The sequence below is a fragment of the Phalacrocorax aristotelis genome, chromosome 18 (assembly GCF_949628215.1).
Source record: "Phalacrocorax aristotelis chromosome 18, bGulAri2.1, whole genome shotgun sequence".
Lineage (NCBI taxonomy): Eukaryota > Metazoa > Chordata > Aves > Suliformes > Phalacrocoracidae > Phalacrocorax > Phalacrocorax aristotelis.
The window spans coordinates 9,521,129-9,547,342 of NC_134293.1; the positions used below are offsets into that span (position 1 = coordinate 9,521,129).

General features: G+C 47.9%; 1 protein-coding gene and 1 long non-coding RNA gene across 4 annotated transcripts in view; one reads left to right on the top strand and one right to left on the bottom strand.

Moving 5' to 3' along the window:
- Positions 1-19,774, top strand: part of LOC142066112 (sphingosine-1-phosphate transporter SPNS2-like) — a 140,337-nt gene extending 120,563 nt beyond the window's left edge. For all 3 annotated transcript variants that reach the window (XR_012663608.1, XR_012663609.1, XM_075113141.1), the window contains 2 exons: positions 13,100-13,146; positions 15,056-19,774. Coding sequence is in view for 1 of the 3 variants with exons in the window: in XM_075113141.1 (XP_074969242.1) it covers positions 13,100-13,142 (43 nt within the window). In the remaining 2 variants the exon portion in view is untranslated. The remainder of the gene's footprint in view (positions 1-13,099; positions 13,147-15,055) is intronic.
- On the bottom strand, positions 17,144-22,582 carry LOC142066114 (uncharacterized). Its single transcript, XR_012663610.1, has 3 exons — positions 21,823-22,582; positions 19,776-20,513; positions 17,144-18,382 (listed from the first exon to the last, which is right to left on the bottom strand). It is a non-coding gene; the product is annotated as an uncharacterized LOC142066114 (long non-coding RNA).
- Between the last annotated feature and the right edge of the window lie 3,632 nt (positions 22,583-26,214).

Here is a 26,214-nt window from a genome sequence, read left to right on the forward strand (position 1 = left end):
GGGAAAAAAGGGTAATTTCTACAGCAGATTATTTGGGGAAGACACGAAAGCTGTCCTGTGTTTCTGAAGGCCTCCCTGGCTCGGTTGGAGGGAGGAGGATGGGAACTGCTCCTGGCTGACCTCCAGTCCTATTTCTGTATTTGTGCACATAAGCTGTACATGCAAGTCTAAGTAGTGATCACCTGGGGATGTGGCAAGATGCACGTACGTTTCTAGGTGCTCAGGGTGGCTTTTTTTGCTGCAAGGAGCCAAAAGTTCTGTTTGGTGACAGGGTAGTGATACAACGCAGCAGATGAAATCCCCCTCGTGTAGCCATAGCGGTAGCCTTCGCTTGTTCCGCTTCCTTAGAATTACAGTGGAGATATGTCCCTTTGCACCACGTGTGTTGCCAGCACGGCATGACAGCATTCAGGTGGTGAAGGAGGATTTCAGTATTCAGGTACTGATGAATTCCGGGTCACTCAAGCCTTTATCAGCATGTCTAACCCCACCTGGACCTTTATACTGGGCAATGCACTGTGGTATCCAGCCGGAATCACAGGTCCAGCCGGGTTCGCAAGGAAAAGGGCTCTCTCAGGAGGCACTGCAGGTCACAGGCTGGTCGCTAACTGGTTGACTCTGCTTGGGTGCCAGCTCTGGCATGTTTTATAGGATGGTTTTACAGCGCACCAAACCACCAGCTTTGCAGCAGTGTTACTGTGGGAGGGAGATCAAATCCCACAGCTCTGCTTTCTCCTGCTCAAAAGTGTTTATTTCTGTCTGTTGCTGTCTGGTCTGAGCGGATTTGGTTGTACTCTGTTCGCGTCCAAAGCGTACCGGCTTCCCAGCCAGTCAGGATCCAGACCTGGGGTTTTTACGCTCTCTCTTTCAGCATCCTTCCCTTTCCCGGTCTGTCTGAGTTATATTTGTTTATGAATTTTATCTTATTCAGCCACAGATCCGTCACATTGCAAACTGGCTCAGGTTCGGAGGGAGAGCTGTTGTCATAAACAATAGTTAACAAAATAATTTCTCTCAAATGTCTCCTACTGCACTGTTTCTGGGATGTGCCCGCTCCCATGTTAAAAATAGCCTGGCATCCTACAGTCAGATTCCTGGAGAGCACAGCTTATTTCAGGTTTGAGACATTACGGAAGAGTAAGATAGTGTCTTCAATAGGGTTGGCAACGGCGGAGTAAGGACCCTCTCCCTGCCACATGCGGTGGTGTCTGTGCTGTGGGCTGGGTCCCGCCTGCCATTGCCGACGGGTTCCGTGATCTCAGAAGAGCTCCGAGGGGAGGATTTGTTTGGTACTAACTGCGTGCTTGCTTGTAAGAGAAAAGACAACAGAGCATTTTGCTATCAGCGGTTTAAAACTCCGTGCTGGACTCCAGACCCGATGTCCAGCTCCCACCTATGCGAGAGGCCGTCTGCACTTGGCACTGCGCACCTTTGGCAAGGATGGCTTTCTGCCTGGCCAGTCCTCCCGCGTATCCTACCTATTACCTGCTGGGTATGGGAGGATTTCTTTTTCGAGATGCCTTGTTTTCCCTCTGCAGTCAGTCATGCTGCTCAGACAACAGGACTTGGAAACGTGCTTTGCCAAAAGAAATCAATTAACCTGCAGGAATCGCAAACGCTGGTGTCACACGCCAGAGATTAAACCCATTCATCACCAGTAGGGTCAGGGCACGCAGGCCAGATGTCACAGACGTCTCTAATGAACTAATATGGAAGCAAAGAAGTGTAACGCTGCTCTCTGCAGCCCTGCCTATGGAAATAAAGCTTTCCCTGCTTTAATTTCCGTGTTTCTGTGAAAAGTAGTTCAGGGTTTTATTGCTGGGATTTTTTCGTTTGTTTGTTCCTTTGTGTACTGGTCTCTGGGCGTTTGATTAGAGATAATTTCTTCTTCCAGGCAGGACGGAGTATCAGGATAGCAACCTCTCTTTCCTGTAAAGCTTCCTCCCTTTTCCACCACACTTCCTTTCAAAAACAGAATTTCCAGGCTTTCAGTGCCTTGTGACTTTTTTACACTACTTTTGTCATTGCCACAATTCCTGGCATACTTTGTAGATTACGTTTTTAGCACAGAAATTCCAGTCAAAAAGGCTGCCCCCTCACAAAAACACTCATGAGAAAAATGACTTTGTACAGCAATTCTTTTTTTTTTTAAATCACCATTCTTTTATAACTATTTTCATACTGCTTCAGGAGTCTGACAGCTTAAAAAGGCTTTTAGTAAATTTAGGACTAGCAGAGAACATGATACAGTACATCTCTCTGTAATATAACCCAATCATTTTTGGTGCCATTTTTATAACGTGAATTTAATCCTACCTTTCCAAAGTGTTAAGAGAAAGAAAATAGTTCAGATTAATAGTTGTTAATGGTTTCTGTAAGAGCTCTTATGCACTAGTAATAAGAAATAGCTCTTTTTTAAACCACTCAACTACAATTCCTGCTGTGGTTTCACTTGACTATATTGTTGTTCCTTTCCTGCTCTGTAGTACTGCAGCAGAGGGTTAAAGCAGTTGTATTTTATTTCCAAACATTACTGCACTCTAGACTGTATTTCTCCTACCTGCTTGATGAAAATTTGTGAGACCCAAGCTATACTTTGACGTCCTCTGGAAGACGATACGTACAAGTACAGGATCTTGCCATGGCAGAGCCCTACCGAAATGGATCAGAAACCTGATGACCTTACTTTTATTCCCTAGCTCCGTCACGCATACCTGTGTGGCCTTGGCAGACACCAGCCAGAAGGCAACTTTCAGAGGTCAGGAGTACTTCAGGTACTTCCCTTGGCGGATGTAAAAACCCAGCATTGCTGAGAATTGCATCTGCGGACCGTCTGTGTCCTCTTCCTCACTCGTAATGCAGAAAACTTGAAATAAACCAAAGCTTCACCCTAGAGCGCCGCAGAAGAAACGCCTACATTGGTACTTAGTAGAAGCAATGGCCTCACCAGTAATTGGGAAGAATGTACTGGTTTTATTATGAAAAGAAGAAGAAAAAAAATTCCTTTCCCCAAGCTGTGACAACTTTTGGGTGCCAGGGTATATAAATCACTGTAATGTAATTAGCGTGTAACATGACTCTTTTCTGGGCAGTCAGCGTGAGCGTTAAGCATCTGGAGCGTTGCTGAGCAATGAGTCTCCGTCTCTGCACGGACACAGACCCGTAGGACCACTGATGCTCTGCAGCAGGCGCAGGATGATTCTGCAGTCCTGCTCCAACAACGGCCACTTCCAGTTGTTGCTGTGGGAAAACCCAAACTCACCTAGATTTTTCCTGCAGAACACCACCCTGTGCAGGTGTAGAATACGCTACCCCTCAAAGGACTTTTTTTTTTTTAATAATTTTTTAATTTGGTCTCTGATTTTATACCTGGAAGCATGAGATTTTCTGTTTTTTCCCCACATCCTCTCAGAGGTACAGAAAGATGCTCTAGAAAGATATCTGTTTTTTAATTGTTCAGTCCCTCTCTGCATCCTGCATGATATATGCTGGATATTTTTGCCAAAGATACAGCAATGCAGATCAGGCAGCAGGATGCAACTGCAGTGTGTATCCCTGGTGCAGACACGAACAGGAATAAATAGCTGTACTGATGCAGCTGGTCAGAACAAAAGAATTTAAGTATTTAACTAGCTACCGCTCGGCACTTCACAGAGACCTTCAAGCATAAAGTTCACCCATTTGTTTACATGACAAGGATCAGGTTAGTTAAACAGCTCTAGCAGGTTTTTTCATCTCTCCTAAAATTAAAGTTAAACACTTAATAAGAAAAAAAAAATTTGCTCTTAACACCTTTGGGTGTGAAAACTCTTGCTAAATAGCAGTGCTGATTAGCATTTCATTTTAAAAGTGGTGGGTACAAGCACTGGAAAAATACTCATTCCAGACTATATAGTGCAAGCCACAAAAAGAACAATCCCTGGGCCGCACACCTTTTCTGCTGTCTTAAACGCGGCGCATCTGCAAATTACATTACAGGAAAAATGAGAATAATCCATTTTCAGACTCTGTCTGCTGCCTCACATCAGGCTTATTTTTAGCCTCTTCTAGAACTACATATAAAATGATCTCCCAGTTCTCCTATTGCAGAAATTTGAAAGTGTCTGACCTTATTTTTGCTTTGCAGATTCGATTATGTGGGGCAGGGGAAGGACTCGCAGAGCTGTCAACCCTCTTTTTTCTCTGACTTTTCTGTGGCAGCAGTTAGAGACAGAAAGGACCCATCAAATGACCCCATGTTGTCGCCAGCAAAGGATCGAGTCCCCTCCGTTGATAGTGTCACGGGTATCAAACTGGCAGGCTAGAAGGGTACACAGCGTGTTCCAGTCTGGTAGTTTGCATTACTAAAAAGAGCGTTTCTTCCATGAAATATTTTAAGATGTATTGCGAGGGTTTCTTTTAAAAAGGCTGGTCACTTACTGTAGAGAGACGTCTCAGTGCTGCATTGAAGCAGAGTTTGAATTTGAGGATTTCAGGGCCAGCAAGTGGATTTAATCGAACAGCCCCCATAAAGGGGTATTTGAGGAACAGTTCACTCTGCTGATATTCAGCTATTTAGGGGGAATAATATGAGTGCTTTGGTTTTTACTTTACAAAAGAACACCGATATTTAAACATTTCCTACAGTGATAAAAACTCACAATGCTTTTTTTAGCCCACATAAGATGTCCTTGGCCTTTGAAGGCGTGTGAATTTACAGCAAAAATTCCAGATTAGGATGCAGAGGATCTGTAAAGATGGAAGATGAGAGGCAAGGAGTGTGTTCTGGATATGTGAGAGTGGCATGATAAAGATGCACAGACTGCAGGTGGAATAAGATTAGACTATGAGATGGTTTAGATGGAATCAAAGGGTTGGGAATACGAAGGGAAGAGGTGGTGAAAATGTAAGTAGTTTTATTATGGCTGGAAAAGGCCTGCTTGTAGAGTTGGGGTTTTTCTCCCCTGTTTACTACCATGTTCGTACTCCATAAATGGAAATAGAAAATAGAAGAATGTAATGGCTTGGGACTGGCTGAATTTTAACTGCTGGCTTCCTTCTTCAGCTGAGAGCTGCTGGTTTCATGCAGATGGAAAATATGGTCTCGTATAGAAGAAATACTGACTCGTTCTGTTGTTTTAGTCAACCTGTGGATTTCAAGCAGGTTAGGTAGGAAGATGTCAAAGGTCAGTTTGGTTGTTCACAGACGTTTTGAGCTCAGTTGCGGTTCTTACACAAAATGTTTGTGGCACTTGAAATATGCTGTTCAAGTTAATTGCTGGCAGCAGGAGCTTTGCTTAAGTACAGGCAGAAGGATTGAGCCAGCTGGTGTTGGCACACTCTCGCCAACCGCAAGCTGTGGAAGAGGCTGCAGGCAGAACTTCATGGTTCTCCAAGCCCATCAATTCCCCACACGTACTGCCCTTTCGAGGTTAATCTCCTGTGCCATGGAGAAAGGAAAACAATATTCCTAGACTATTCCTAGCTACCTAAGTGCTGCTCAACGGCAAGTATGGAATTCCTCCATGTGTCTAAAGTTATAGGAAGGCAAAGCTTACTTGTCCAAGAAAAGCACCAGATCAAGAACTACTCGGAGTCCTACTGCTGTCTTGGCTACTGACTTGCTGCTGCGACCTTCAAGAAGCCAGATGCTGTCCCTAAAGCGCTCATCAGCGGTAAAACAGGATTAAAAAGCACTTGTCCACAAGGTACAAGGGGCCCTTAACCATATGTTTCCAGTGGATTCAATGTGTCAATTTGCATTGTCATTGCAAAGGACAGTTCTTGGCATGCGGGGACTTCATTATGCAGGAAGATATTTTGAACTCACGCTAAGACAGTTTCTTTGCTAAGGCTGCCCTGGCACAGATACGAAATGTGATCAGATCCCACGCAGGTAACTGGAGCACTGAACAGAAGGTAGCCTTCCAAGCCAGAAACCCTTTCTGACACAAGGAAACAGAACAAGTAATGAAAAATTCATTATTTAAATTTGCCCAGACTTACAGCGGGGCAAAACAGAAGGGTGTTTCCCATACCTGGTTGGTGAAAAGAGCTGTATCACAAGGCGGTTACTTTGGAGGGTGAGAAGTATGTCTCTAATCAAGTGGCATTAGGAGGCTCTACAGGATTCTCTGTTTAAAGATTTAATTAGATCATACCGGCTTTTTATGTCATGCTTTATCCCATTTCCCATTCAATCATGCCAAGAAAAATGCAAGACCCTCCACTTCCTCTTTCCTCCATTATTTCAGAGGACATGAGAGCACGATGTTACCCACATCTTCCATGGCACTAAAAATCTCAACACCTTAATTCCGAGTCCATCAATATCTGGCAGAACTAGACATACAAGACAGACTCAGGCATAAAGTTTCGAGGGCTTCAGGGACCCACATCTTCCCTAGCCTCAGGAGTCCACACTGGCGTACCACCTCAGAGCAGGAAGGCAGACTTGTCGCTGGAGTTCATTTCCATCCAAGTCCTTGGTACCTAATGAGAGCTGTTAACTGCTTGTCTTCACATCTGTTGCAACTGCCTGGAAAAACAGAAGGAAAGGTTATTGATTTTTTCTTTATGCCAGTTTTCTCCTCTGTCAAGACCTGCGAAAGGTGAAAAATAGAAGCTGACCTTCCTCTGGAGGCAAATAGGCTCAGCACCTAGATTAAATTAACAGATGGAAAGTACTAACAGAGTCTGCGCAGCTTTAAGGGGCTGCACCAAATAGAGAGAAAAAAATGTATTTGCTGTCCATGATTATCATACTCCGTGCGCTAAATCCACTGACGTGCAGGAAGAAAAGGGGACTTAAGCCAATTTGTTTCTTTAGCGCAGCTGGCGGAGCAGCTGTCACTACCAGCACGGAGCTGCCGTCGGGCCGTCTCCGTGAGAGCCGCTGCTCGGTGCAGCCTGAGCCACCAGTTCTGTCTCCAGAGGGAAGGGCAGCTCTCTGCCGGTGCCTGCGCACAACCAGGGCCTGCTTGCGCCTTGGTTTGGAGTGCTTTGGATTTACACAAGCCCCAGGCTTCCTCTCTGCGTCGAAATGAGTGAGCACAAGCAGCCAGCAGAGCTAAATAAAGCAACGGTTTCCTACTCCGATGCAAGCTACTCCTCTGCCTGATTCTTTGTTAAATTTTGTTAGTGTGCTGCTTAGCATCCTTTTCCTTTAGCAAACTGACCTCAGCTTCGTCAGCCGGACCCTGTTCCTGGGAGGCTGGACGACCCTGTCATGACGCATCAGGAAGCTCAGTGCATGGACTATTTTTAGCTGTGCCAGTCCTGTCCCTGTACTGCTCACTGGGATCTTTCTAGGTTGATGTAGTATTATTGCTGACCTTTTGTGCGCACTCTCAGTCATTGTTTTCAGCTGCAGCATACTAGGAGCCTTTTAAATCAAAGCACTGAGTTTCTGCAGTAATAAATGGTCTTAATCATGGGTGTCTTGTCCCAAAGTTACTGACTTAACTATTGAAATAGCTTGAGTTCTGTTAAAACAGGACATGCTCTCTGGAAACGATCCTTGATTTGGCTGTGCTTACACCCTGCTCAGGAGGTGACAGGGTGTACTAAGGTTTAATGCCCTGCGCCCATTTTTTAGGGAGGAGATGGAGGCACAAGCGCACCTAGCAGTTTGTTCAGCATCCCGGGAGAGCTCTGCTGTAGAGTGGGGAACCAAAGCCCGCGCCTTCCAGCTGCAGGTGAAAATGGCACTTGTACTTAGTTACTGGAGGACAGTAATGGCTAACGTATTTACATACTGCACCGCTTGGTTAAAATCTCTGTATAGTGAAGGGCGTAAAAGGTACACGCTTCAGCTGGCGGCTCCAGCCTGCTGGTTTTGCTCTTCGTAAAGTGTCTGGCAAAAAGACGGTGCGTTGTTGGGACCAGCATGTTACGCTCACAAGTGTGGTAGAGAGCCAAGCTGAAAGCGAACTCTGCAGTAGAGCAGGCAAGCTGGGTTTGGCCTCTGCAGTGAGCAAAATAATGAGAGAAAGCCAAACAGCCACAAACTCTTTGATGTGTTTCAGGGGCAGAAAGCTTTGCGTGAACTCAGGGCCCACCTGCGCGGCCCTGTTAGCGTTGTGCATTACCAAATGAAACTTGGTGCATTTAATGGAGTTTGATGCAAAGGCCTCAAGGGAAATGTGACAAAATCCCAGTGAAATGCAGCTATAAGTCCCCATGTGGTGAAATATTGGTGAGACAAAGCAGTAGGGACTGTATAGAGTATGACTGAGGTGTGATAAGCTATGAGGGGTGGCTGGCTGTGTTTTTAAGGTGTTTCCTGGTCATGTGTTAGCTGTTGGTATTGCTGGCAGGCCACCGGCAGTAACCTTTGTATCCTCTTGCAGCTGACTCTGCTGATGAGGGTGATGACAGTGAGCAGACAGTGGTGGAAAATATGAGTGGGACGGTCTGTTTCCCACCTTTGTTTACTAAAATGTTGATGTGCTTTGGCAATTGGCTTCAGCAAGGATTTACTTAAGGCAGGTGATCCCTGCAGTAACAAGGTGGTGGATGAAGCGAGTATGTGGAACACACTTTCCTGACATTTCTCCCCTTCTGAACCACAGCTGGTAAATTAAGCGGTGGTTATTGTGCAGAGAGAGGATTTGGCTTGTGGCTAAGCCCGCTTTATGCTCCTCTGCCTTAGCGATCGCTTTCCTCCTTCCAGCTGCAGCTACGCTTGTCCTCTGGTACGTGTCAGGGAGACCACAGTGACAGTATTACTTCTGCCCTAGGCTTTTAACTTATGTGATGGACCTGAGTTTGTGTAGAGCTGAAGATGAAGAAACCCAGTGTGGAAAGCTGCCCCGGCTCTCCTACTCCATAAGTGTTTTGTGGGTTATCTGCAGGACTACAGTGCTAACAATAGCAAGTAACTGCCTGCGTTCATTTATCAGTTGCAAAAATTCACTGTTACATCAGAAAATCATACAGGTGTGGAGCTACAGATGATAATCCTTAGCCTCTGTTTTTCTTGCACGGTTTCAGACAGCAACATTAGATTTGAATGCTACTGATGAGGCTCAGTAGTGGGATTTGCGGACCGCTGCACCTGGCTGGGCTGCTAATCGTCGCTCATACACAGGTGGGGTGTGTCATTGGCTCTAACGCGTTGATGCCAAAAAAACCCCTTTAGCTAGCTGTATTTGAAAAAGCGATTTGTTTTTCATAGATTTAAGGCCATAAAGGCTCATTACCTTTCAAGGATGTCGGTCCATGTAAACATTTCATCACCTAAAATTTCTGATTTCAGTATGTTCATGAGGCCGTTTGGAGAGGTTTATCCCCCCACCCCAGCAACGTCTGAGAGCGGTCAGACAGGGAGGAATCTGCTGAAGGGTGCCATTAGGGGCTGTTATGTTGGTATCCCTTCCTAGAGCACTGCTCCAGACAGGCGCTTTATGGCATATTGCACAGTACTTCAGAAACACAGAATTGACTCCGGTGAAATGAAGGAAGGAGAAGGATCCTTAATCACAGGCAGCAGTTGCTGCTAAGTACAGAGACCTAGCTTCCCCCGTAGCCCTGGTACTCTTGTCTGCCGAACGAGCTCCTGCTAGTCAAAAAATTTGCAGGCTAGAAGGACCCCGTCAAAGTATTTTATTGTTGGTTGTAAAAGTTAAGTGATGTTAAGTACAGCAGGCTGTCAAAATCAGGACATTATTGCCTACTAGGCTTCTCTGTTACAAAAGCCAGAGCCTGACCTGTTTCGGTAGCACGAAAACAGGGCTTTTGGAAAGCTGTAGGGTACCGAAATACGTGTGTTGGTTAAGTTAGGCATGAAACTTCACATTAAACGGTGTTGGCAGGTTTCACAAAAGCTTCATTTATGCAGAGCCTTTCTCTCAGCGTCTTGGGCATGAGGGTGCCTCGCACGCTAGCCTGCAAGTGTGTTCTCCTTGACGTCCTGTTGCTTGCTTGAGTTTGAGCTTGTGAGCAGAGATGTAAAGTCATGGAGGTCAAACATTCAGCTGCTCATTGCTTATGGGCCATAGATCCTGCCACTGCTGCTCACTTCACCCTAAATTGCCGGAGCAGATGCAGCTGCAGGTGAGAAGGGAGATCTGGATTTTATTCTTGCTGGCGCAGGGTGGCGCAGAGCAGTCTTGGCGTGGATGTGGGCAGTAAAATCTCTTTCAAAGGCCCCAGTCGTGCCGGGAACTGTACAGCAGTGCTGGCGGTGCTACAAACTGTGATCTCCAGTATCTGTTGGCTTGGTGACCTGCTAGACTGAAAGGGACAGAGCATTTGGAGAAGCACCTCTGCACAATTCCTGAAACTATAATTGACCTGTAAAAGATCCTGGCCACTCATCTCTTATATTAAATTCATCTTCTTTTTCCTATGCAGTTCTGTAAGCAGCTGAGGTGCTACGAAATTAGATCCATTTTACATAGCATAAATATTTAACAGCTCTACAGCATGTAGTTTAATATTAAACAGTTAGTTTTATAAATACTTCAGAATTATAGATGCTGTCACACTACATCGAAATGGGTTGATGGGATCTAGGCGAAATATTTAGGTTTGACAGGGGAGGAAACGATGGGGTTAGGAGGATTCAGCCACATTTTTAACTGCTGGAGGAGCCCGTAAAAACAACTAAAAAAGTTGTACAGCTTCTGTTCTTGAAAGGCAATTTGGGTAAGTTTCCTCTCCCTCAGGAAATAACAGAGTGGTTCCCACCCTACTCTTTTCAAGGAACGAAAACATTCACAATCTTGAGAAAACACTGCAGAGAAAATAGACCAATTTAGGAGCCAATGTTTAGTCAGCAGATATCCCCAAATCGGAAGCGACAATCTATTCAGGATTATCGTTATTAGAAAGGCAAGTGGGACTTAAGCAGGGATTTAGATGCTCTTAAGCCTTGTTAGCTTAAGTCCTTATACTACATTTTACCACTTAAGAGAATCTAAAATCTATTATTAGTGTTTTTGATTAAAAATAAATAAATAGACAGCTAACCTGCTGCCACCTCTAAGCTGAGCCTTGTTGAAATCAGGCTGTGCAGACACCGGTGCGCCACCGTCTACAACACAGTGCTTCAGACAGAAGACTGCACTGTCTGAAATCTGGGCGGCTATTTCAGCTCTCTCCCCTGCCCGCTAGCGTCCTACGTGATCCCTGGAAGTCTTCCCTCCCCAGCAGCTTCTCAAGTCATGTGGGGTCTAATTTCCCATGAAATTTTCTAATTGCATTTCAGGACTAGCCCCTGTAGGCCTGTGTTCCCATCTGTAAAAGAGAGATAAAACAGAAGTTGAGAGAAACATGTTAAGATGCAAAGAACGCGCAACCCTCATGACTTGGGGACAACATAAGTACTTCTGTGGGTGGTACATTTTGTCCCCTAGGAGGCTGAATTATAAATAATATAAGGAAGAAAGTCTCGTGTGTGTTTAAGATTCAGCTGTCAGTAATACAGGTGGGTTCCCTGTGCTAAAGAGAAAGTAATGGCAAACCTAACTTTTTCTGTATATATTCTGTATCCTGTAAAAATGTGGAATGAATTACCTGTTAAGGGATATGACTTTCAAACGTTACAGCTCATTCAAACATCTGGAGTTTTAGTATTCTATGATAGCTTCATAACATATCATAGTTCACTTTCTACTGCTGAAGTTGTCTGTAGCGGTACAAGGTAATCTGTTTTAGGTCTCTGATGTATTCCAAGAGGTAAAGCAGAGTTATGATGCTCACTACAATGTAATGTCCAATGCAGAAGGGTTACCAAGAATGGTAAGCCTACAAAGAAACTAGGGTCAGCTCCTGCATCAAAAATACTTCGGGTTATAGCCTTGAAAAGCAGAAAAGGCACAGACGCTTCTATGCGGCTTGGAGACAAGCTTTCTGTGGGGTTGGTGTGAAGCTGGGAGCCGTAGGCTGAACTGGGCCGATTTCTGGCGCAGAGATTTCTTGAAAGGTGTCCCCTAACCACTGGTTAATTTTTATCTTGGAACTCATGTCTGAAGCCAGCATCACCCCTTTTCAGCAAAGAATAGTGTCCTGGGTCACATATGAAGTCTGGTGAAAAGCCACAGATGAATTTTAATGAATCATCATTTTCCTTTGGAAAATGGTGTTTCATTGAGAAGTTCTTACCTGGTAGGACCTCAGCTGGTGACGGTGTCTGGGATCCTCCCTGTAAATATACCTAATTTGAGTGAAAACACTCAAACATGGCAACATCAGGCCAAGTCCTTAGGTGAGGTGGGTGGTTCCCAGTGTTACTGAGAAGCCGTGAGTTCCCACTGACAGCAGCGAGCATCCAAGATAGAAAGCAAGTCTCAAAGGTCTTAAGGGTCCAAGAGTGACTTGTCGTTTTTACAGTCCACACAGGCCCCGCTGTGCAAAGGCGATTGCTCCTGTCGCTAAGTAGCCACGCTCTGGGAAGGCAGGACCAGCGTGGGGGGCAGCGGGCGCGCTGCTGCAGCAGGGGGGCTGTTGCCGGGGGAGGCTGAGTTGCGCAGGGCACATGCTGCAGGGAGGAGCTCTGTAAAGCTAGGAACACCGCAGAAGCGATGAACTCTGTACCTCACAGAGCACGCAGGAGCCCTCCCCCGCGCCACCCCCAGCAGCGGGAGGTGCAGGAGGGCACGTGGCCCAGACCAGGTTCTGCCCGGTGGCACTGCAGTCCCCACTGGTCTCCATCCGTGGCTTGGGAGCAGCTGTCTGGAACCGCAGCAGGCCTTCAGGAGCTGAAACCTGAGCGACAGCTACTCTTTTCTTAATTTAGTTTTTATCAGTGGTGACTGTTTACATGTATGCTGTCGCTCTGAAGGACACCATTCAACAGCCACTGTATAAACAGTCTTGTTACTGGCTTAGGGAAACAATTGCTACGTCTGAATGCCTTTGGGACCTTCCTAAATCCTTGTCAATTAGCGTCAGCAATGTTACTTGTCATGTTCCAGCAACTGTCAGAATTGCTATCAGACACCACTGTGAAAGGGTTTCGGCTTTATACCACTGTGCAGGACAGTTATTAATGTTCTATCTCTTTAGAAACTGTTAAGCAACAGCAACCTGGATTTAATAGGCTGGTGTGTTTTTAGGAGCCTGTTTCTAGGCTAATTGCAGCTCTCACATGTCACTTTTGTTTTCCCTTCACCAGGGTGAATCAACTTGTGATGCCACCAGCCTCTGTGAAAGTCTGAGACGGTGAGTGACCCAAACCAGCAATTGGTTTCAAGCTACCCATCCGCTCTAAAACCCCATCAACCCATTTCTTTCCTTATAAATTGGAAAGAAGTTAACCTTAGCGAGCCGCGGTCTGCACCCTCAACCCAAATCAGAGCAAAGCAAAACAAGGCAACCAGGGGTCAACTCAAGCATCCTTCATAGCACTGAGTTCCTTACAGAAGCCTGGTGCTCCTGTCTTTGGGCAGACAAGGCCACGCAGCCCCTATCGACCTGACCACGAGTAGGGGTGATTGTCTGAGGCCAGAACTTAGGTTTTGCCTGAACTGACCTGCAGGCATAAAACCTGCCGCTGCATCGCTCTTGGTCTGACATCTACGCGCCATCACATGAGCATTCCTAGCACGTTCCAAATTTTCTGCAGAAAAATGCTTTCTGGAAGCGCATGGCCTTGCATGTTGTTGCTAGGCCTGTCCCCATTGCAGCCCTCAAGCCAGGGTGGCAAGGCTGAGGCCTCGGCAGCGAGCCAGAGGGAGCGTCCCACTCCCGCTGCCCTTTCTTCTCCCCTCCCTTGTGCTCGTGCTATTCTTATCACTGACCAACACTCACAGCATTGCAGCTCAGAGCTGCAACGATTGATAAACACTTCCCAGCATTTTACTGTAGCCAAAATTAATTAAGTTTTTGAAGAGATTGCTTTCCCATAAATTAAATGCATTGAAAGTGTAATCATAAAAATCGGACCTCAGTAACACACTGAAGAATGGCCTTTCGGGGGAAAAGATTTTTAATACAATCTTTAGTACAGCAGATGTGTTATTTCCACAGAGGGGGGTATATTCTGGTACAGGCTAAGGATATAATAGGCCTGCCTGTACCTTGCAGTGTCTGGGCTGGATGTGTACTCATACTCACACATTATTATTTATCAGTAGTTTTTAGGCAAAATGGTTTTTTTTAAAAAAAAAAAGCATCAAAAAGATCTGGCAGCAACAGTGGTGTTGCTGAGACTTGCCTTGTAAAACACTGAACGCTTGGGTCCTGCGCACACTTAGGTTTGCCACTGTAATTTCTTCTCTTTTGGTCCAGTTTTATACAGGTTGAGAAGAACCAGGCCATTGCTACAGGGAATTTTTCTATAATCCAGCAGTCACTGATTTTTAAGATCAGGGGCAATTTCCTGCATACCATGGAGCACAGAACCTCTCACAGGAAATCCTGCAGTGAGAGAACGGGTTATCCTTCCCACACAATCTAGGAAAGCTGCTGGATGCTTAGATATGCCACAGCACACACAAGTGCTATCTCACCAGTCAATAAATGTGCTGATGTTGCTCTTTAAATCAAATGTATACCACCAGCATGCTGGGAGAAAGCCAGTGTCTGCTCTGCTTTGTTAGCAGCAAGACTGACAGCTGAGCTCTACTGCTGGGGATGTGCATGCTGGACTGCCCCCCGCCCCCGGCTCTGCGAGGACAAGTTTTGAAAATGACAATTTAAGGCAAGAGGCGGTCCCTGGCTTCTTCAGTAAACTGATGCGGTTAAAAACAGTCTAGCAAAAATTAACTCTATTATCCCTGAGCTGTTTTAACCCACATCACCAACAGTTGTACCTACACAACCGATAAACAAGATGTGGTCGATGACCTTAAATACTATGGACAGGAGTCTAAACCTGTTACTGGTTCCCCTTCTTAAGCAGCGTGTGCCTGGGTCACAGCGTAGTGGTGTATCCCATTCCAAAAGCCTACGGTACATCCCAAAGGGCTGCCTCTGCACTGGTCAAGCTTTGCTAGCCTCCAACTTGCATAGAGGCAAGGGGTCTCCTAGCTGGCCTCTGCCACAACGCTGGGGGTGCATGCGGTCACCATTACCAAGCCACTCCTGTGACTACCCCATTAACCACCTTCTTCTCTTCCCTCGTTTGCAGTTGCCAGTGAAGGAAATGACATATGGACTGCTGCTCCCACCGCTGCCCCAATCTCAAGCCCAAAGCCCTTCCGTACTGGAAACCGGTGGATCCTTCAGCTCCACACCACCCTGGAAGGGTTATCCTGCACCAAGTCAATCACACCACTCCAGCCTGCAGGGTCACACACCAGATGAGCCGGGCAGCCTGGAACACAAGTACTTCTTGACCATAAGGACGTTCACAGGTTCCTCTGTGCATCAAAAGCAACTGTCCACTGGACCCACAACGTGCTACCCAAGTGAGTGACTGTCAATTGTGTATATGGTTTTAGTTGTAGCCAATGAAGTCTGCATCGTTTGTAGGGCACCTTACGTCCTATTGAATGCTGCTGTTCTGGCAGCACTCCCACACCCAGAGACTGCACTAGTTGGGGACCTATTCTGTACATCACCTTTTGTTTCACACTGAAGGCTCGATTCAGATTATTATTTTTTATTTAAATATGTCATAAGATGCTTTATCTCTGCTGAAGACATTAGATGACAGATATATCTATATATATATATTTAGATAAACAGTTTTTATTTAAACATTTAAAATCTGGAGCTGCCTGTGCAACCGTACCAGACATGAATAACGTCCACAACTCTCCTCATCTCAGTGCCCTGGTATCGGGCCCTGCAAGGGCACCATAGGAAGACTTCCAGTGGATGACGACCTGTCACCTGAGGCTGGGCAATGGGACAGAGGAGAGAGTTTCACTGCACTGGGTATGCTGGTGGTTGTTACAGAAAGGCCCAGAAGAACTTTGGACAGAAATACTTAGGGGCTCTAGAGTTTGCTCCATGCGCTAAATTCAGCCTTCCCTGGGAGGCTCACAGAGTTTTAAAACACCGAACTCCATCTGGCTGAATTGCTTTACCTAGGGCCCGGTAGTGCAATACTGCTGTGCCAGTGACATCATGCTTCGTTTACACGCGTATCATACATCGTCAGTGCTAATTCTCCCTCTGTCAGTATTTCCAAAGCAGGTGGCTGATACTCTACCGTAGCTGTTTCCTTTGGAACAATGCTTAGGTTTAATGTGTGCCCAGCCCCGGACTATTCCTACGGGGGGGTGTCAGTTCGTCACTTTTATCTTTATGATGATGCATTTGAGATCTTTAATATACAAGGCCAGTGTCTGAACTGTGTTAGGCTCCAACGCACAAGCACGTGTCTGTAAAGCAGAGTGACATTTCACTAGAGTCTTGCTTCCTGCACTTGGCCTCCACAAGCCAAATTTATGTTATGTCAGCTTGGTGCAGCAACAGCGTGAGGAAGGAAGGTGAGCACAGGCTCTGGAGAAAGAGTCAGGCTTCCAGAGAAAGGTCATTGGTTCAGCGAACTCCCACTCCTTTTTTTCTCTTTAGATGTCTCCCACAGTTTAGCTACTCCCCTCCAGTTAAGCACACATCTTGAGCAGGTGAATGCACCGCACTCTTGTGCTCAGGTTTAACAAGTGGCTGTGGTTGGGCTACAAGCAGGGCTAAATCAGCAAAGGAAATGCCAAGCCAGGACTGGATGCGAGTTAAGCCTGGAAGCTGGCTGTCTGATTGTGGTGTAAGTTTGTTCAGAGACGCAGGAAGGTACTGTTAGTAAATCTGAGTTTTATCTCCCTTTCACTTCCAGGATGCGTTAGGACTTACAGTACAGCATTGTAGTCGAGATGGTCCGTAATTCCAGTTATGCGCAAACTGGTTAATACTCACTGCGTAGCCAGTCTCTGCCCAGGCAGGTGGGTTCTGAGGGTGACTCCTAGAACAATGCCAGCCTTTCCTCCTCATCAAACTCCACAGGACTCTTCTGCAAAGGTTGTTCTGTCACCTAAAACACCTTAACAATAGCTTTAGGATTTGGGTAAACAATTAGAGCCAGAAATTTTCCTCGAGTGCCTGGGCATCCTCTGGAGAGCAGCAAGTGGGTGCTAGAAATAATAAAGCAAAGCAAAGCCAGAACAATGCTTCATTTCCCACCTCGTGCCAGTATTTACATTTGGAGGGGAAATACTGCCTCTGTAGTCTGGGAGCCAAAACACTTGGCTTTAAAGGCACATCAATTTCTGAGTCCAAGTAAGAAATTCCTTGTTAAGCAGTTTAAAAAGAAACAAAAAGCAACTCAACAATCAGTCATTTCATCTCGGAGACCAAAGATGATTAGCCACATTTCCTGATCTGCTTTTCTGATAGGCTCTTCTATTGTAGCAGTTACTGTCAGCAAAATAAGCATTCCTGCTAAAGTTCAGAGATTAGGAATTGTCCTTAACTTAACTCTCAGGAGTCAACAATGAAAAGGGAACTTAAGTGTTCTGTAATTTCAGTAGTTCTCCTCGTTATTCGTAATTTCAGTAGTTCTCCTCGTTAGTGACAAGCCCCAGTCCTTGTTAGAGAAGCGCAGCGCTGTTACAGGGGCCAGCTTTATCTTCTGTGCATACGAAGGCAATCGCTGTGGCTTTTTTTAACATGGAAAGAGGGAAGGGAGCAAGCCAGGGCATGAAAAGTGAGGCCTATCTGCATCAGTTCCAGACAAAGGGATCCCTGAATCCCTGCTCCCACACGTTCCAGGCTCAGAGAGGGAAGCCAAAGCAGCAGCTATGACAGCTCAGAGGAGATGAACAGAAGGGAGAGGAAACTCAGGCTTTCCACCTCCTGCAGATGCTGCTGCTCCTTTACACGCTGATGGCCCCTGTTCGAATGGCCAGAAGCTGAAAGGCTGCATTTCTTGTTGACTGTTTCTTGTTTTAGCTGTGAAGACTTGTTCAGTTGGTGCTTCTATAAATGTACTTGGTCTATTAGAAGGAAACCAGCTCACTCACATCAAGGGTCCATAGATTATGGCAGAACCAGGTACGTCAAGTCTGGATGGGAAATGTATGTATTACTGAACAAAAACTGGACCTGTGCTGCCATATAAGCCCCTTCCCCGGATTCTAACATACTGTTCCAGGACATCAGCCCATTTCTGCTAGTGTATGACTTGGGGAGGGTCACTGCCCGGCCTCAGTTTCTTTATATGCAAGGCTGAGATACTCGCGGCTGAGATGCTGTATGAACAAGCGATGCTGTGTTCCTGAACTCTAGCAGAGATCAGTTGTTCCCCAGCGTTAAAGAAAAGACTTACAGTATTGTGTTATACTGGTGCTGAACCCTGGACTTAGCAAGCAACAGTGGGCTGGCTTCCCCTGTGACTGCATTTTAGGTGTAGATGTAACCAGGCTTGGAAGCTGTTAGGGCCGTTTGGTTGTTGACCTTGTGGAGCAGTGAGAGAGCAGTGGCGCAATTTTTGGTACATGCATAGGAAGTGTTTCTGGAATGAGAATAGAAGTCTAGACTGAACACACATTACTTATATCCAAAGCTGAGTAACAACCCTCATTAAAATTAGTATTTCTGGTTTTATAAAGAAAGGCTGTTAATAGGAAATTTTTTAATTATGTTTTTAATAAAGTACCCACATATTTTAGCACCCATCACACTTAGTGAAGTAAGATTCCAGCCTGCCACTTAAATAAGGTGTTGTGCAGATTATTAAGGTTTACGTTTGTGGTTTTAACCTTCAACACAGAATTAAATAGTCTCAAAAAGGACAGAAATAACTTTAAAGCCACCGATTTCTTGCACACAAAATCACTTCATGGGAACGTCTGACAATTAGACTATGCAAACAGGAGCCCCTGAATGCATCTGAAAACATATGGGAAAATACTACCAAAAGGCAGTGAGCACTACTCACACCCTCCCATCCCACCACATCCACGTCTCCTCAGGACAGGGGGCCAAGTGAGGGGAAAGGTGTTCAGGTTAGTGGCTGGTGCTGCTGTGTCTTGCCCCCACTCCCTGGTACCTGCTGCCTCACTCCGTTCCTCAGGGCTGCAACTGGTCCTTCCCCAGTGCTCTGCCCCCGTTCTCCACCTCTGCCTGAGGGTCGCCCACACTGATGGTTTGCTGCGGGACACAGGCTCCTTCCAATCTCCCCGCAGTCTGTGGGACCCACGACGTTAGCTGCAGCCTTACTGCATTCACCAGGGTCTGGGCAGGGTGCGGGGTGTCCAGAGTGCCCTGGGGAAGGTCCAGGGTGCCCCTCAGTTAATCATGAGGGCTTTCTTCTACTCCACTTCATAAACCCCCTTTTGTTTTTTTTTAAGCAAGCATGAACTCCCTCCACAGCTAATACTGCATTTGCACCAATGCACCCACTACAGAAGAAATTAGGCAGCTTGTACACAGCAGGAGGAACAGAGGTAATGGGAATTGCACAGAGAGGCAAGAAAATTACCCCAAAAAGCAGCAAGCTGCCCGCCCAAGTAACTATAATGCCTCCTAGAGCCTCTCCCCTTTTATAGACTACCTAAGAGAGAACCTCAGGGTGACTACGCCCTATAAATGAATGCCTGTACTCTGGAAAGTGGAGTTCCTTTCTGCATCCCCGTCCTAATGATTTGTTTTCTTCTCTGTTTGCTTTATTGTTTGGTAAACCAGCACTTACAATCACTTTTGCTACGTGATGTACGGGAGTATACAGTGTATTTTCTTGTTATACAAGGGAGCAGTATAAAATAGTTTTCTGATTTCTTTCAGAAGCAAATTACTATTTTATTTTTTAAGGGCAATTGATTGTGAATCTCAGAGTATAAAAAAAGATAAATAAGCCAAATATATACCTTTATGTAAATTAAGAAATAAAAGTATTTAAAACATACCTCCTGGCTCCATTTCTTGTGTCAGCTCTTGCCCTGGCGTGCATTCCTATGGTTGCTGTCGGCAGGGCTGGTCCCTGGGACAAGGCTGCCCTGAGCGCCACCAGCCACACGGCTCCTGCCAGGAACACGTTGGCGTGGATGTCACGCGGACCCGGACCTGGACACCAGCCTGCCTGGAGCGCATTTAAAAAGTAACACCACAAGCAGGGAAGGTCAGAGGGAGTGGAGGGTGGTGGGTGACAGCCTCCTCTGCCCTCTGAGTTGGCTGCCAGGATCCTGCCAAGGACCTGGGAAACTCTAGGCCAGTCAGCCTCACCTCCGTCCCCGGGAAGGTGATGGAGCAGGTCATGCTGGAGGGTATCTCCAGGCATGTAGAGGAAAAGAAGGTTATCAGAAACAGTCAACGTGGATTCACCAAGGGAAGACCATGCTTAACCAACCTGACTGACAGCCTTCTGTGCTGGCGTGACTGGCTGGGTCGACGAAGGGAGAGCAGTGGACGTTGTCTATCTTGACTTCAGTAAGGCGTTTGACACTGTCTCCCACAGCATCCTCACAGGCAAGCTAAGGAAGTGTGGGTTGGAGGAGGGGACAGTGAGGTGGACACAGAACTCGCTCAAGATCAGCACTCCGAGGGTCGTGATCAACCGAGCAGAGTCTGGCTGGAGGCCTGTCACTAGTGGTGTTCCCCAGGGGTCTGTGCTGGGTCCAGTCCTGTTCAAGATAGTCATCAGTGACCTGGATGAAGATACAGAGCGCACCCTCAGCAAGTTTGCAGATGACACCAGCTGGGAGGAGCGGCTGATACAGCAGAGGGCTGTGCTGGCATCCAGCGAGACCTGGGCAAGGTGGAGAGCTGGGCCCAGGGGAACCTCAGGGAATTCAACAGGAGCAAGTGCCAGGTCCTGCCCCTGGGGAGGAACAACCCCCCGCACCAGTACAGACTAGGGGTTGACCTGCTAGAAAGCTGCTCTGCTGAGAAGGGCCTGGGGGTGCTGGGGGGCAGCGAGGTGACCCTGAGCCGGCACCGGGCCCTTGGGGCCAAGGGGGCCAGCGGTGCCCTGGGGTGCATGGAAAGGATTGTGGCCAGCAGGGCGAGGGAGGTTCTCCTCCCCCTCTGCTCTGCCCCGGTGAGGCCACATCTGGAGTGCTGCATCCCCAACCCACCTACCCACCCCCCCCCAGTTTAAGAAAGATGTGGAACTGCTCAAGCAAGCCCAGCGCAGAGCTGCCAAGATGATCGGGGGCTGGAGCATCTCCTTTATGAGGAAAGGCTGAGAGACCTGGGTTTGTTCAGCCTGGAGATAACAAGATTGAGGGGGGAGCTCATCAAACCTATAAATATCTAAAGGGTGGGTGTCAGGATGGGGCTGGACTCTTTTCAAAAGGACAAGGGGCAACGGGCACAAGCTGGAACACGGGAAGTTCCAGCTGAATATGAGGTAAAACCCCTTCCCTGTGCGGGTGCCCGAGCAGGGGCACAGGCTGCCCAGAGAGGCTGTGGGGGTCCCTTCCCTGGAGACATTCACCCCCCCCGCCTGGATGGGGTCCTGTGCCCCTGCTCTGGGGGTGCCTGCTCCAGCAGGGGGTTGGACGGGGTGAGCTCCAGAGGGCCCTGCCAACCCCCACCATTCTGTGAGGACCAGAGCAGGCGGGGGAGGCATCAGTGGTGGGCTCAGAGGCAGGGTCCTGCTCCATCTCTTCCTAGGCTCCTCACTGCACAGCACAAGTTGAAAGACCTGGCTGCTCCAACTGATGGAAATGGCTAACGTGGTGGTAGCTATGGGCTGGGTGCTCACGAAGACAGGCAGGAATCAGGCCAGGAAATTAATCCCCAGGTAGCAGCCATGGCAGGCACCAAGGCTGCCCTTCGCCAGGGGTTCTGCACTAGCCATGCCTGCCAGCTTCACTGGGTGGTGGCATCTTACTTGTGGGCAAAAGAAGGAGCAAAAGGGCTGGTTCTGCTGCTTCAGGTGCTTCAGGCCCACCTGTTCTGCCTTGGTCGGCAGTGGCAGCACAGACAAGGTGCATTTGAGTCTCCCCTTACCAGCCGTGGACGAGACCTCGCCTACACTGCCTTGCAGCACCTCCCTTCAGCACGCTTTTCCTTCAGCGCAGTGCCAAGTGTCCAGGCCAGGACACCCCTGCAAGCAACGGATTTGTCACTTAAACAATCAACCCTGATCGCCTTTTGGCAGTGCATCTCAGGGCTTTCAGCTTAATCATACTGTATAAATGATGTGATTAAGCATAATTTTATAAATGCTGATGTTCCAGCAGCTAAGCTTTGCAGCTCAGCAGCTTTAGCTTCCATCAGCAAACAACTACAACTGCTAACATGAGTGTACTGGTCACATTTTGGTGGTTTTTTTTTTTTTATCATGGACATACACGGGCACGCACACTCTCACTCTTCCAGCCCCACTTGGCTTCCCTTTTCATAAATCCCCCCCACGCTCTTTCTGTAGAGCTCATACCAAGACCAGCTGCAGTCTGACAAACAGACGACAGCCTCGCGGCTGGGCTTGCGCAGGGTGAATACGCTGACCAGCTCCACCACATACTGACACCAGAGCTGCACATCACCTTGTGAAGCCCGAGCTGGCTTGTACAAGCTGATGCCATTTATGCTGTAGGTGCCCTGGTCTGGCTACCGGCGCATTTATCACGCTTGTACAAGGAGGCCCTGACTGCCTGGCAACCTCATTTTCACTCCTAATCAACTCCACCACCCCGCAACCATCTCCCAGTGTCCCTGGCAAAAATCTTCATATGACATATAGTACATGAATTCAAAATAAAACCAAAGTTTTAGCATTTGAAAACATGCTTAGACAGGCGCAACATTTACCTTGCTAACAGTCGATTCACCCTTCTCTGTGGCTATATGCGATGACCAATAGATGCAAGGCACGTCAGGAGGAAATCCCTCTGGCCAGGCTTTCCCCTGCCAAGAAGAGCCATAATGTGAACCTGTTTGCCGGCTGGGTGCTGGGGCAGAGCTTCCACATGGCTGGCCAGCCCGGGACACCCCTCACAGCACAGCCGTCTGTTGGGAGCATGTGCTGGGGTTGGCAGCATGCTCCCGGTTGTTTGGTCCTGCACATGCTGCTGGCCTCCTGCTGAACGGTGAGCCGGCTGGTTTCTCTACTCTCACAGCACAAAGCAGAACACCACGAACCATGTTAACGCTCCAGTTTGAGGCAATTCCTGTAACCTTAGGGCTTCTGAATGTAAGGAATTAATCCTTTAAGAGCCAGCAAGGAAGTGTCACCATTAAGCCCTGCTTCCACTAAGATCTGAGGACAGGTTTGCCTTTGCTTTAGAAAGGGAGAAAAGTAAAAATACAACTCACCATTCTACACAGTGGGCTTGCAGTGAAGTATTTCTGAAGATGGCAAGACCAGGCATGTGGCTTCCCTGTCTGTTAGGTGTCTCCCAGGTATGTCCTGAGCCTGTCCCAGGCCCTATTTTATGTCAGTAAGTCTGGAACAGCTGGAAATAAGCTTGGGATGCATGTCTTGGCAACAAGAGCAACTCAGAAAAATCTTTTTTGTTGTTATTGTCCCACACTTCAAAGTAAAAGCTATTGCAGCTGTTTTTCTCTGGAAGAGGACTAGCTGCTGCTGAGTTGATCACAGCTACTACAGTTGCCACTTAGCACTGATGCTATGAAGCACGTTGTCCTCAAGTGACGCGTCAGCGCCAGTGCATTGCACTGCTGTAGGACACTTCCCCCCCGCAGAAACACACCGCTGCCACTAAAACCCAGGGCTTCTCCTGCATCACCAAGATCCCACCACTAAAGGGCAGCTAATTCCCCACTGGCCTTGTTAGCAAGGTGGCCGAGCCACCGTTTGCCTTGACAGACAGCAGGCAGGGCCTCCTGCCATGGTCTGAAAGCCATGCACTGATCTCATCGGCAAGGATGAGATCCAGAGGGAGGACGGAGACTGGCACACAGCTGTTCCAGCACAAGCTCAGCGAGGGACAGGTAGATTTTTAATCTCCTTTGCAGGGAAGCTTATTTTGCTTCGCCTGGCTGCCACATGCAGCCTTACTCCCCTGCACAGACAAGCCAGCCTTGTCTCAGCCTTTACGCCCTGTCCAAACCCTCCCCTAGCAATCCAGCACTGATCCTTCTGTCAGTCACAGGCAGTGGGGAGAGTCCTAATGCACCTTGGGACCAAACAGTCATGACTTCGATTGAAACAGTCTACAGCCCTCACGCAAGAAGCAGGCACCAGACTGGGAAAGGTGGCCCGTAGCCCTGCTCCTCCCAGGCCTCCCCCGGCCTGGGACGAAGGCCAGTCTCCAGCAGTGCACCTGCGGAGGAGCACTCCCTTGAGCTCAGTGCCCCAGGGTCTGCGGCTATTTTCTTGCATTCAGAAGAACCCTTGAGCTCTTATCACTGCCAAAGAGCGTCTGAGCCCAGGACATCAGAAAAGAAAAGGCTTCATTAAAATCAAAGCATGCTCTATCCCCTAAAGCCCTAAAGGTCCAGCGACAGACAGGACATGAAATCAAGGAAAATGAAACCTTTGCAATTCTTAAAAGACACAAATAAGTGCCGGTGAAACACGATTTGACTTGGTGGATTAGTGACTGCTTTCTATAAACTGTGCATCAAAGCCAGTCTAAAGTCAGGTAATTTAGTTGGCAAAAGAGTTGTTACTGAAGCACAGCTCGCACAATGCCTTGCAGCTTTCCTCTCCCTTTTCCCCTTGACTCCCCTGCAAGTGCTGAAGACTAAAAGCACACATGAGCATGGCAGCTCCATGCTGGCGAGGCGGAGGTCAAAGTCACCCTCTCCAGCTTGGCAGCTGCCATCTGGCACTACCCAGCTGCCATCCCTCTGTCAGAAACAACAGCTGGCATGGCTTCATCCTCGTGCTTTGCCCTTCCCTGGTATCTCCCCAAAATGACGGTGACAGACTGATCCGCATGAACTCTTAACCTCTGTGACCCTGGCAGATATCCCAGAGCGGCTCAGCCAGCCTCTGTGGCCCCAGCTCCCGCTCCTGTGGGCAAGGACTCACCCAGCAGCAGTGGCCACAGCAGGGCTGCAGCAGCTCTGGGGTGCCGGGCAGACACACTCCCTGCAGACAGGAGAAGGTTCCCCCCTTTGCTGCCTGGAGAGAGCTCCCTCATCCAGCCCACTCGAGTGATCTGTTAAATCAAAACCTGCTCTTTAAACCAGTCATATATTGGCAGTAGCAAGCTAGAAAGAGCAGACGCAGAAAATTATGCCTATCCCCAGCAAAAAAAGCACTGGCCCTGCCATATGCAGGGCAAGTAGGCTTCAGCCTGCTGTGGCAGCTCTGCTGGGAGCACTGTGAAAGGCTCTTTCTATAGCTCTTACTTTCACCAGGACCTTCTGCTGTCCCACAGCTTGGCTGCAATTGTATCTCTGAGCTCGCAAGTGATGGAGAGCTCAGCTGGGCCTTAAAACAACTCAGCATGCTCTATGGGGCCAAAACCGCACCAGCTGAGCACTCGTAGACAAAGCTTCACCCCAAAAGTTTCACAGGGTCAGAAGCCCCTGTCTGCGAGGCCACAGTACCTGCTCTGCCCGTCACCTGCCAGGCCCAGGAGCAGGCTCACGTTCCCACAGAAGAGTGAGGTGGCATCCTCCAAACTGGAGAGCCTGGTGCGGCACGGCCCTGGCGCTGCTCCAGGCTGCTCAAGGCCGTTGCCTTGAGCACCAGGCTCAGCTCCCACAACACAATGAAGCTGCTGCCCTGCTGCGCATCTGAAGAGACAGCCCAGTGGGCTCTAATGCCGTCTTCCCACTCCCAACACACCCACGTACCTGTGCACTTGCCTGCTTCCCACCCACCACATCTGCATGCTCCTTCTCCTCTAATTCTGCAGGGGCAGAGGTACCAAGTCCCAGGATGTCCTGCTTACAGGCACAGAAAGAAGGGAAGAAATCTTTAGTCAAGACAGTGTTCAGATTTGAAACCCCTGCTCCCCTTCAGAGCATCTCTGGATCATTAAACACGGACGGCCCTGACCTGCCGGCCTCTTTATGCTGCATTTGCATAATATATGAAAAGTCATCACTCAAGAGACATCTGGAGGGGCTTAGCTGGGATTGAGGTTTTAACAAGGCAATGAGCCAGCTTGCAGCATTTTAAATGGCAGAGGCAGGGCAGCATCCCCAGTGCCAACAGTCCCTTTTGAAGCACAGACACCCTTTTTCTTGGAGCAAGATTGGCAATAATAATTGCCAGTACCTCCTGACTGGGAACAAAGACTCGCAGCTCTTCTGCAGGCTGCAACAGCAGCTATTCCAGCCAAGACCCTACAACAACATTCATATTAATAAGTGGCTTGGGAGAAAAGATCCAGCAGGACGAGCCCGGCCCTAAATCGCTCAGAACTGGTTGATGTTTGAGGTGGGGAAGCTCCAAGTGTGGTCCCTGCACAGAGACGC